The sequence below is a fragment of the Marmota marmota genome, unplaced genomic scaffold (assembly GCF_001458135.2).
Source record: "Marmota marmota marmota unplaced genomic scaffold, marMar, whole genome shotgun sequence".
NCBI classification, from domain to species: domain Eukaryota; kingdom Metazoa; phylum Chordata; class Mammalia; order Rodentia; family Sciuridae; genus Marmota; species Marmota marmota.
In genome coordinates this window covers 3,362,401-3,375,086 of record NW_026000138.1, presented here as the reverse complement: position 1 = coordinate 3,375,086, position 12,686 = coordinate 3,362,401, and the positions used below count along the sequence as shown (strand labels likewise).

The following is a 12,686-nucleotide window of genomic DNA, read 5'->3' as shown; positions in this document are numbered from 1 at the left end:
CCCCCCCCCCCATACACACACACAAGACAGGGTCTTGCTAAATTTTCTTTTTTTTTTTCTTGCTAAATTTTCAAGAATGGCCTCAATTTTTTAGACTGATTCAACAGGATGGTGGTTAGGATGTTTCTAACCCAAGCCAGGATTTGTAAACATGAATTTTCTAAGGTGAAATAAAAACAAACAAAACTCTCCAAAAAAAAAAAAAAGAATGGCCTCAAACTTGAAATATTCCTGCCTCAGCCTCCTAAGTAGCTGGGATTACATGTGCCATGTGCTCCTCTAATTCTTTCTGATCCTAAACATTGTTTTTTGTACTTAAGTTTTACTTGCATCTCCTACTATTTTCTTGGGATAAATTCTCACAGATGAAATTGCTCAATCAAAGAACATATACTTTTGTGTGTGTGTGTGTGTGTGAGATAGTGCTAGGGATCAAACCCAGGGCCTTGTGCATGCAAGGCAAGCACTCTACCAATTGAGCTACATACATCCCCATCCCAGAACATGTACATTTTTTAAAAAATATTTTTTTTAGTTGTAGATGGACACAATATCTTTATTTATATGTGGTGCTGAGGATTGAATCAATGCCACACACGTGCAAGGCAGGTGCTCTACCACTGAGCTACAGTCCCAGCCCAAACATGTACATTTTTCAGGGCTATATTGCCCGCAGAAAGGTGGTTTAATTTTATTCTTTACCATCACAGAATAAGAGTGATCATGTTCCCTGCACTTGGGCCAGTACTATGCAATACCTTCTTTTAACTCTTATTAAGCTAATGTACTGATGAGCTGATCATTTTTTCAAATGTTACAGACCATTTACATTTATTTTTTGGTGAGCTGCATGTTTTTCTGGTAGAGATAGGTCTAGGTTTAACTTGTAGTAATTGAAAGTGGTCCTTTCTAGTTGTACCGTCAGCCTTTTGGTCTGAGGAGGGATAAGACTCTGTGTGCAACAGAAGTAAACAGAGCTCTGTGGGAACTGCTTGGAATGTGGCCTCTTCCCATCAAACGCTAGTCTCTGTAAAGTGAACAGGTTGATTCTACAAGCTTACCTCTGAAAATTGGTCTTGTTACTTCATAGTGTGTTATTAGTTTTCAATAAAAATTCTTCATGACTGCAACAGATGGAAATCTGGTTTAAAATTGTTATGTGCCCTGTCTTAAATGTTAGTGCATTTTGTGAAGAAGGCTTCCTGAGTGACTCATGAGAAGTGTTGGGAAAGTGTAACATTTTGATTCTGGCATTTGAATATTAAAACTTAATAACAACATCCATTTGAGCATTTGGCATAGATTATAGATAGCAATAGTGAAATGAAATGATGTGATTAAATACCAGTCATTGTTTTCTTTGCCTATCTCTTCGAAAGGAAGAATGAAGATCCTCAGTGACCCATCTACTGTGTATAATGGAATCTGTTCTTTTTTGTTGTGGTGGTGGGGTGGAACCCAGGGCCTGATGCATGCTAAGCAAGCACTCTGCCACCGAGCTAAACTCCCATCCTATAATCCATTCTTTTCCCACCACGTTGACCCTGATCAGATTATTAGTTGACATTTGTGGGGGTGTAGAGCATAACTAAAACAAATCCTGGGCTAGCGGCATAGCTCAGGAATAGAGCACTTGGCTACCATGCATGAGGCCCTAGATTTAGTTCCCCACACTACAGAAAGAAAGAAAAAGAAAACCCTATTTAGGCAAGGCATTCAAATTATGACATGTTATTCTTTGGAGTTCTGTGATAAAAATGTGTATGTAGAGACCCTAGGGAAAGAAAATAAATGATATCCATTTTGTTTCCAGGTAGCAGCACTGCCTGCATCGTGGTGCTGGACAGAACTAGCCACCGCTTACACACAGCGAACCTGGGTGACTCAGGCTTTCTGGTTGTCAGGGGCGGTGAAGTTGTGCACCGATCAGATGAGCAGCAGCATTACTTCAACACTCCGTTCCAGCTCTCAATTGCTCCCCCAGAAGCCGAGGGAGTCGTGTTAAGTGACAGGTAATCTCCCCTCAGCCGTTACATTTGAATAGGATATTTCTCACCCACAGGTTCCCTCCCACACCTTGTATACAGTAGGGAACAGGCATTTTCCTGTGAAAAAGAAGCCTCAGAATGCTTTCATAATGAGGACCTTCTAGTTGGACTTTGAAAGGTATTTTGTTTGAACTAGTTACAACAGTCAACTTGAATTCTGATAGTCAATAATTTGACAAGACTATGAAGTATTTCAGGTATCAATTTTTAATACCAACATGCATTAGTACATGCAGTTTGTCTGTTAATTTGTGTTAGAAAAATGAGTCATTAGTCATTGTTCATACATGCCACTGCCTGTACAAGGTTTTGCGTATATTGTTAGGGAAGCTTATAGACAGACATAATGTTGTATCTGTCAGAATAACTTCCTCATTCTCAGGCCTTCTTATATGCATCCAGTAGAACTGCAGGAAACAGTCAGAAGTGGTCTTGTCCTGCATATTGTCTATGATAATGTCATTGAGGTGTTCTCTTTTCCTTTCTGACATCTTCTCTCTGTTCATGTTTAAATTGTTAATACCTTCCTATACAGTTAGAATTTTTTTTGAGTTAACTTTCACATGTTTTCGTAGGTTGAAGTAAGGTTAAGACAGTCTCAGGTTTCACTGTGTTAACAAACTTGTAGGATCTGGCACAAACACTGGCACTTCATAAATAGGTAATGAACCTTTTGTAAACATAGAACCATTCTACCAAGTGCCTTTTTGTTAGTTGTTTTTTTTTTTCCTATTCACTAGCTCTTATTTAACCAGATCTTAAGTCCAAATTAAGATAAAATGATTATTTCTGCCATTTTCAAATATGAAAAGAACACATTATATAATTAGGTATTTGATGTTGCCCATTTAAAATGTCTGTTGCAGACTTCTAGAGAATGGGAAGTACTTTTTACCTTCAGATTTTGGCAGATTACCATAATTAGAAGAATATTCTTCAATTGTCTATAATACACAGTAATATTAGTTTTATTGGAGTGGGGAGACCTCAGAGCCTCCAGCGCCTCAGTAGATGCCAAGTTCAGCTAATAGTTTTTGGAGAATGGCACTTTAACTCTTCTTTATTTGCTGCTGCTTATTCTGGCTTTTGAGTGCTGGAGCAGCCCTGCTGGATCACACATGCTATCCTTGGGACACCCTGGTTAGAGCCGCACTCTGCCGGCTTGCCAGCAAGGTGAAGGTGGCTTCCCCTGGAGCCCAGAGATAGCCTGCTAGCATGTGATTGCAGCTCCTGTTTCAATGCAGTCAAAAGTTCCCAGCGGCACAGTATGTTCAATCAAAATGGGCAGAACTGCAGCTGGCGGAACGCCAAGCTCATGGGTGGGAGTATTAACAGAGGACAGATTGTCCAATGGGAACAAGTCTCTCACAGGCAGAATAGCAAAGGCCACTCCTGGGGAAAGAAAAACCTCAGCATAAAATAGAGCATCAGTGCCAACCTGGTCATTAATCTACACTTCTAGAACCTGATTGGTTTTCAAAGACTGAGCAGATGAGTGTCTTGCATAGGAATCAACCTGGTTTCCAGTAGTTTTACAAGTGTGTGTGTTTCCTATCTACTGCATGTGTCTCTTTAGTTATTGGGCACTCTTTCCATAAAATAGTATTTTAGTCTTAACTTAGAGGTTTTCCTTTAGTGACTGTTTTTACAGAATATTTGTTACATAAATGTGTAAGTTTTCCCTACAAAAGCACATTGCAGAACTTTAGAAGTGCCACTTCTTTCCTCAGTCAAGCAAAGAATGGACCAAAAATGTTTTGAGTGCACTCTGTGTAAATCCTAGGTGTGCACTGATTTTTATGTCTTTACATATTCTGTAACATCATTTATGTAAGTATAGGGGTTTTTCTGTTCAAGCTCAGGTGCCTTGGTTCTGGCCACTCCCATCTGGGTCAGGGCCTTTGAGTTTTTTTCCTGGTATCTATTCCCTAATTACAGGTTAAGGCAGATTATTAAACATCTCATCTTTCCCTCTCCTTGGAAGCCCTGAAGTGGTAAAGGTGGAGAAGAGGGTGAGAATCAGCCTCAAAGGCCCACCTGGGGTTCTCTCCCTTTTTTTTTTTTTTTTGGACCAGAGATTGAACTTGGGCACTCATCCACTGAGTCACATCCCCACATCACTGAGGTGCTTGATACCTCGATATTGCTGAGGCTGGCTTTGAACTTGTGATCCTCCTGTCTCAGCCTCCTGAGTTGCTGGGATTACAGGTGTGCACCACTGTGACCAGCTTCTCTCCCATTCTCTTTTTTTTTTTTTTTTTTTTTTTAACTTTTATTGAAAATGCTTCTGTGAATAAGATGAAAAGGGCTGATTTACATTTCCCATTGGCTTCTTTTTTCTTTTTTGGTGGTGCTGGGAATTGAACCCAGGGCCTTATACATGCGAGGCTAGCACTCTACCAACTGAGCTATATTCCCAGCCCCCTTCTCTCCCATTCTTATGTCTGTTTTCATCACACATTGTGATGAGAAAGATCTCCTACGTGTGTGTATGTGTGTGTGTGTGTGTTATTCCTTACTTTGTTTGGCACTAGGGATTGACTGGGGCACTTTACCACTGAGCTACCTACCCAGCCCTTTTATTTTTTGAGACAGGACATCTCTTAAGTTGTTTAAGGCCTCAGCCTTCTGAGTCACTGGAATGACAAGCGTGCACCACTGTGTCTGGCTTTCCATCTGTTTTTTAAAAGCTGTGCACAAAAAATTTAGTGAACAACTTCCTCCTGTCTGTCCCCAGCCACACATTCTCTAGAAGCAGCCACTGTTTCTTTGACTGTCTTCACATTGTTTCTCTGTATTTCGGAGTCTCTACATCTGTGGGTCTCCTCCCTTTTTTTTTCTTTTTGTTACAGAAACAGTTGCATATGCTACACACTGTCTGTGCCATGCTTTCTTCCCTTAGCAACATCTTGAAGAGTTTTTTCCTCAGTTTGACATACTTTGTTTCTCTGATCATTTGTTCATTCGGTCATTTAACAGATGTTTCTTGAAGATGTACATGCCAGTCGTACTCATAAATACCAGAGCACTTTGTGACCACTGGGAGACATACAGTCCTTACTGTGCCAGAACCACTGCAGGTGTCTGGAATTCTTAGAGATAGGCACGCTCTTCTCCCTGGGTGCCCAGCATCCCACCCTGACTAATGCAGCATCCTGAGAGTGTGTACAGGGGAACTGACAAGTGCAAGTGAGTAAGAGAGGATGGAATTTGGTACTGAAGAAGTAGGAAGTGAAGAGTCACTTCCCCAAGGTCATAGAGCAGAGCGTGTTAGGTCTGACTCAGAAGAGAAGGCGTCCTCCTCTTAATCCACGTGCAACTAATCAGCAGACTCAGTTTTTCTGTTGGTTTCAGTTAACCCATTAAGTCCCCAGTTTTTGGTTCTACAAACATAATTATTTCAAAGTTACCATAAATGGTTTATTTATTGCTCAACTAAGTTTTTTAGGTATACCACATCTGGAACAATGGGACTAACTGGGTTAAACTTTGGAAACTTACATCAGAGTTTGTTTTCCCATTAATTTTTCTTAAAGTTAGGAATTTCAGAATGACTTTTTTTTTTTTTTATTGACTCCATTTTAAAAGCCTCATTGCATTATAAATGATGCCTGTAGGATCCTTTGAATTATATCATCTCTAAAAGGCTTCCTTAACTTTACCCTACCCTGTCCTTGCTACAGCCCGGATGCTGCTGATAGCACATCTTTCGACGTCCAGTTAGGAGACATTATCCTGACGGCGACAGATGGACTCTTTGACAATATGCCTGATTATATGATCCTTCAAGAGCTAAAAAAATTAAAGGTAATTAACTCAAAGGTTAGCCTCTGGAAAGTGGCCCTCTCTGGATAGCTGAGTTTTATTGAGTCATTTATGTTGTCTCAGTAGTTTTGGAAAGGACTATTTTGTGAACTTTAGGAAAATAATATTTCTAGTATTCCAAGCAATTATAAAAATTATAAATGGAAATATTCACAAGAGAACTTAAGGGAATAAGAGGCTTCTTACCCAAGCATTTAGTGGAGTGGTTAAAGTAGGAAAAGTCCAGATGAGGACATTTCCTGTTTGTATTTTAATGGTGTTGACTACTGGTTGTCTTTTTCTCTTTTTATTCTTATAATACACCCAGCAGGTGTTGAGACTGGGAAAGACAGGAAATAGCCATCCCAAACCAGCCAAGGAAAGCAGGCAGCTAGGAGCCTTGATGTGATCTGAGCTGTCAGCAGTGGTGAACAATTCAGGCTTCTCCCATACAGAGGGCAGGAAGTGAAAACAGGCTGTCCCTATTCTCCTGGCTTTGTAAAAACTCTGGGAAAAATTAATCTTTTCTAAGCTCTTACCTCTAACTATTGTGACTTTGAGTAGACTTCTTCAATTATTAAGCAATAGTTTCCTCACCTATAAAATGGGGAGTAATAAAGGTCCTGTCTACAGGGTTACTGGGACAATTACCCAGACCAGGTGAAGGGAATCCTTAGCATCATACCATGTTTGTGTGTGCAGTAACTGTTAGGTGCTTACCTGTCATGGGCACTGTGCTCTGTGAACAGAAATCATGCTAAAGCTTAGGTTCTAGTAGGGGAGAGCAGGTAATACGAAGAAGGGAATGTTGGTGGTAAATAGTAATGATGCACAACAGGATGAGGGAATGGAGGGTCACTACTTCAGATAAATTGGTCAGGGAAATCCTCTTGGAGGAGGTGACATTAAAGCAGAGACCTATTATTTCTGTTAGACTGAAATGCTTTAGCCCTTTGAATGTTACAGATGAAATGGACCTTGTTTTCCCATCGCAATTTTGCAGATGAGGAAGTTGAAAACAGCAAAGACAAGGGTATGGCTTAAGGTTACACAGCTAGGCAAGAGTCTTTCGTCATGATATAAAACCCTGAAGATATTTTCAGTAGTACAACTGGTGACTTACTTGGAGAGCAAACTGTAGTTGGCCGGGATGCATTCCCAAGCAGGGAGACTTTTGAAGTCATCATGAAAATGCTATCAGGATCCACTTTTCAGTCCATCCCATTTTAACAAGAATACCTTAAAATTTTCAAATGGGGAAGCAAAAATGGAAACCTAAACTTGAGGGCCAGAGACCATCCCAGCAAAGGACTTTGTAAGAGATGTGCAGGAAATACCAATGGGCTCAGCATGTTAATCAGAGCATCACATTCACTGTCTTCTCTGACCAGAATAAAACTTACATGGTAGAAAATTAGATAAATGTTACTGTCTTTAAAAAGTGATGTCTGCAAGAAGCATACTTGCATGCAGAAGTCATGTGAGGTGTTATGGTTAAAAATAACTCTCTTATCCTTTCATATCAGAACTCAAATTATGAGAGTATACAACAGACAGCAAGGAGCATTGCTGAGCAAGCTCACGAGCTGGCCTATGATCCAAATTATATGTCACCCTTCGCACAGTTTGCATGTGACAACGGATTGAATGTGAGAGGTAAGCATTCTTTGGGAATGTCATAAGGACTAACTGTGGGAGCTTTCTGGCTGTGGGTGAGACTGTGTCAGTGTCCTCTCCTAGCTTTGAGCCTGTGCCTTTGAGCACAAGCAAATGTACGTCCTGTGTCCTCCCACTGGGTGCCCTTCAGAGCTGAACTTTATCGTCTACAGCAGCCAATGGAACCTGAAGCCCTTTATTGCCACCACTGCACTGCTTGGAACTGAGCCCTAGAGGCCTCTGAGCTCTGCCTGGAGGGCCTGTGCATTCCGAACAGTTTAACATTCTGCCCTTCACGTGTCTGACATTTCTCTTCTCCCTTCTTCTGGCTCTGTGGGACGCGTTGACAGTATTTGCCTGCCAAATTGCCAGAGCGGATTTTGAAAAGGGAAGCAATGTGAAACTGCCCTTGACTGAAGAGTCCTTCTATCTACTGCATGCTGTGACTTTGGGAGCAGGCCAGTTTTGGAGCTGGGATGACATGTTGGTGCTAGCATATCAGAGCTAGTGGAATTGGTCAGGCTCTTGCTGATGTAATATTATGACATGTAGAGCATTTCTTAGCCCTCCAGGAAATGTTAAAATAGGAGAAAACACACACACACGCACACATGCCATAGCAGTTTGGCAGATTAGAGTACAAGGCTATTCCTAGTTTAAAAGCATTGGGTATGTTTGTCCAAATTAGGGTTGTGGTAGAAGCATGTAACTTTCTTGTCAGGCTGAAGTTACTGTAACAGATTTTGTCTTTACTGTGATGATGTAAACAGAAGATGTGGTGGCCGTGTTCATAGAGCTCCTGTTGTAAAAGAGCACGGGAGATTTTTTTTTTTAAGCTTCAATTAAATTATGTGAAATTTCTTGAGTGTTTTCTGTTTAACTGTTTCTCTTTATCAAATACTTTTTTCTTTTCTCTGTGAGGGCTTATTAATAAGCCAAACAGGCCTGAAATGCAAGCATTTGACTAGGGATTGAACCCAGGGGCCCTTGACCACTGAGCCACATTCCCAGCCCTTTTTTGTATTTTATTTGGAGATAGGGTTTCACTAAGTTGAGTTGCTTAGGGTCTCACTAAGTTGCTGAGGCTGGCTTTGAACTCATGATCCTTCTGCCTCCGCCTCCGAAGCTCCTGAAATTATAAGTGTGCGCCACCACACCCAGCACTAGTACTTACTTAAGACCACAGTTTTGAGTGATTTTTTTTTTCCTTTTAAAATGTACTGATCAGTTTTCATTCTTGTTTTAGGTGGAAAGCCAGATGACATCACCGTCCTTCTTTCCATAGTGGCCGAGTATACAGACTGACTCACCGAGCTGTCGACTCTTGCCTTTCCTTTCTTTGTCCCAATTTCCCTGCCATGTGTGCTGATCCTGCTGGCAGGACCACGTTTCTTTGCCACTGATTTCAATGGCCAGTGATGTAAGCCTTTTGCCTGTCTTTTTGAGACCCATTGAGATCTTTGTTGAGAACCACTACTGTCATTCACTAGCTCATGTCTGCTGGCAACAGTTGAAGAGAAGCAAGATTTGAAGATCAGCCTTAATTCTCGTGGAGGTTTTCAAAGGCTATTACTTTTCAAAAGCAGTTGAAGTATTGAGAATGGGTAATGTTGGTAAAGAGAATTCAAAATTACAGTGTGTTAAAGGGATTTTAAGTCTGACAAGTCATAAATTATGATACGTCTGCTAGAAAACATACATTATTCATCAAAAGAAATGTCACATGTTTTCCACAGGCACCATCTTGGTTATGGTGATCGGGTGTGGCTTTATGTTTTCATTATAAACTCCTATTTTCCAGGAGCTCATAAATATGCTCTGGGTTATAAGATCTTGATCCCAGAAGCTTTTTTGTTACACATTGGAAGAAAAAAGTAATTATTTTAGTTCTATGGATGCAAATATTTTGTGCTTTTAAAAGATGCTTAATTGTGTTCCCGTGATTAAAGTTTTGGCAGTTTATTAATTAGTCCAAATCACAGGCTGGTTGCCTGATATCCGGGGGAAGGGGGTATCCTTACCAAAATTTTTTAATGGAAATGCTACTCAAGATTGCAAAAGTCCTTAAAGCCTAGAAACTTAGTGCTATGGCTGGAATTCCCCCCGCTGTCTGCCAGGTGCCCTGGGTGGGCTCTCTGGGCCCCAGGCTGACAGGTTGAGAATGGACAGCTGTAGCTGGGTTTTTGCTGGCTCACAGTCATGCTGCCCATGGAGCCCTCAGACCTTCCCCTAGGAGCCTTGCTTTTGCAGAGCATGCACCGAATCACTGCGTCCACCAGGCAAGAGCACGTGTGCAATGGCAGCAGCACAGAGCCCACAGGGAAAACTCCTAGTGATGATCTGACTTTTGCAATTGCCCCAAACAGAAATGTAGGGGTTTCTGAATCAAGCTTAATGTTTACAGTTTCCGAATAGCCATTTTGCAGTGTATAGTTTCCTTATAAAAACTACCCTGAATTTGGTTTCCCATTACCTGCAGGCTCAAACTTATTTTTAAGGTTTATGTACAAGTTGACTGCTGTAAAGATATATATTTTTGAGTCAGTTTTTTCCTTCATTAACTTGGTGGTAGAAAAATATATATACTTAGAAATCCTTAAATTAAAGCCATGTTTTATATATACGTCAGGTAACATTGGTGTATAGATGAGAATGCAATTAAACCTGACGAGAATCTACTTGAGGAGAACACAGAAAGTTTTTTCTCGAGAGGAGATACTGACTCCCTGGTTTATTGCATTAAAACTTACGTTTGAGGTTACCTCAACTTGTTTTAAAAGATTTTGTTTTGTGAATTTGTACTGTATATTTGAGTAACTGTCAAGCTTTTGTTTTATTTAAAATTGTTTAACATGTACCATGTACATGTCATTACTATATTTCAATGCATCATGCTTGTAACAGGCATTTCATTTATAATAAGAATGAGTTATTCATTTGTAAGCCGTTCAATAATTTATCTACTATTCCTTAATTGGCATAATGTTAGATACCTATTTTGAATCACCTTTAATTAAGTGTCAGAATGCCTTAACTACCCTAACTTGACAAAACAGAATTCTTTGGTAGAGAAGATAGAGGGCGGGTGGGATGTGGAGGGAGACTGTTTAAATAAGGAGGAACTATCATGCTCTGCTAGAATATGGACACATATGTGGCAAGCGGGGTATTTATTTTGCACAAACTCTTTGCAGTCTCTGGGTATTTTAAAAAGTAAAGAAAGTTGCATCCTGAAGGGGTTGGTTAAAAGGAATACATTCAAATTAGGATTGATGACTTCAACTCTTTTGTTTGGGTTTGTAATTACTTTTGGTCAGAAGTATGTAGCCTTATGATCTGGATATATTTTGCATCAATTTTCCAATGCCTCCATTTACTTCCTGGTAGGAGCAGTAACGGTCAGGTTATTGGCTTTTCTCTGCTCTCATTTTAACCCATCAAACAATCTTTGTAAAGCTAGATTGGTGGTGTTTTATACAACTCGTTTAATCAACTTACTTTTTTTGAGAAATGATTGTTAGAAACTGTCAATGTGGTTGTTCCAGTGACACTGAAAATAATGGGGCAAGAATTCATGGTGGAATTGACTTTGGACCTGGCTTGTAGTTTAGTACATAAAATACCCTGTTTTCTTCTTTCCCCTGTCCTTTTTGTGTTATGCACTGCATTTTATGACTGCTAGGGGTCAGGGCGAGTGCTGCTTAGCAAGTAACTCTCCTCCTCTCACTGGTCAGAGGCTGTGTGGGACCCAGAATAGAATTCTCCGAGTCTTACACCCAAGCTTCCAGGGGTGTGGCTGAGCTATACCACTTGTTGGGTCTAATTCTGAACCTGATGTGTGTGTGTGTGAACTGTATTTTAAATCAAGCAGTGTAAACACACACACACACACACACACATACACACACACACAATTTGCCTCATGTAGTGGACTTTTATAACAAAAGAAAAAATTTGGATTTCTAATTTACAAATGGCAAATTATTTATCCCTCTCTGGATGCACCAAAGACCAGTAAAGTTTATAGCTTTTCCATCTATATTTATAAAGCAATACTGTATTATAAAAATCAATATTTTTATCACATGCTTGAAATTTTTATTTTGTTCTGTTTTAAAATGTGCACTCAACATATCAGAACCTTGTTTCTTCCTATGAACTTAAGCTGCCTGCGCACAAAAAACAAACTTTTTTTTTTTAACCAAATGGAGATGAAGTAGATAAGAGTCCATAGGCTCTTAAAAACTGGAAGAAGAAATGAGGGGGGGAAAAAACAAGTTGTCCCAAATTATTATACTCACATGGTTGATGGGTACTAACTCCTAAAGAAATCCATTCCAGGTATGCATGTCTGGGGTTTGGGCTGTGTCTAGAGTAGAAAAAACACGATTTTGAGCTTTGCAGATGGGAGTGTCCTCTCCTGTCAGCTGCGTTTGTTCTGGATAGAGAGTAACCCGAAGATGAAAACCACCTTCAGTACCACCAACCTACTACATCATGTAACAAGGCAGGAATTGTGAGAATTTACTGAGTCAGTTTTGAGTGTTCTGGAGATGGTCAGTAAGATTGGCGAGAACTGTGAATGTTTGTACCTCTGGATAAGTTCATGGTTCCTTGTCACCTTAATATGAGCTATCTTTGATAGAAGCTACAAAATTCAGTTGGAAACTGAATCACATTTTTATATTTAACAAATTTTACAATACCAGAAAAAAACAAAATCTGCTTATAAAACAAAATACAAAGCAGAAAACATTTGGATTCTATTTATTTATTAAAAGAAAATTAAATGAAATTGAACTTCTCAACTAAAAATGTCCACGTCAGAATTTAACTGTTAGCAGGTAGTTTGTGGCAAAGATGGCTAAATAATGAAGCAAATTTGAATATGTGTATACTAATAAGCTGCTTTTTTTCTGTTGAGACTATCATTCTTTGTCTTACCCAAGAGGAAATTACCTGAATTGGATGTCTGAAATATAACTTATGCAGGAATAGTTCTGTAAATACATTTAAATAAACTGTAAAGATATTTAATAAATATAGTATTTATACTAATCTGTGTACTTCTTTTGGTTTGAATGGTAATTAAACAAGGCACCAGCCCTTAACATTGTCCAAGCTCTCCATTTCGAGGCCTCTTAGTCAGCCTTCAGTGAATCTGCACTTTGTGGCTGT

General features: G+C 39.7%; 1 protein-coding gene across 1 annotated transcript in view; it reads left to right on the top strand.

Annotated features, from left to right (window-relative positions):
* The window catches only part of Pptc7 (protein phosphatase targeting COQ7), a 40,819-nt gene extending 28,253 nt beyond the window's left edge, over nucleotides 1-12,566 (top strand). The window contains 4 exon segments of the mRNA XM_015502504.2: nucleotides 1,814-2,012; nucleotides 5,732-5,855; nucleotides 7,379-7,508; nucleotides 8,755-12,566. Coding sequence (XP_015357990.1) covers nucleotides 1,814-2,012; nucleotides 5,732-5,855; nucleotides 7,379-7,508; nucleotides 8,755-8,813 — 512 coding nt within the window. The 3' untranslated portion in view covers nucleotides 8,814-12,566.
* The last annotated feature ends 120 nt before the right edge of the window (nucleotides 12,567-12,686 follow it).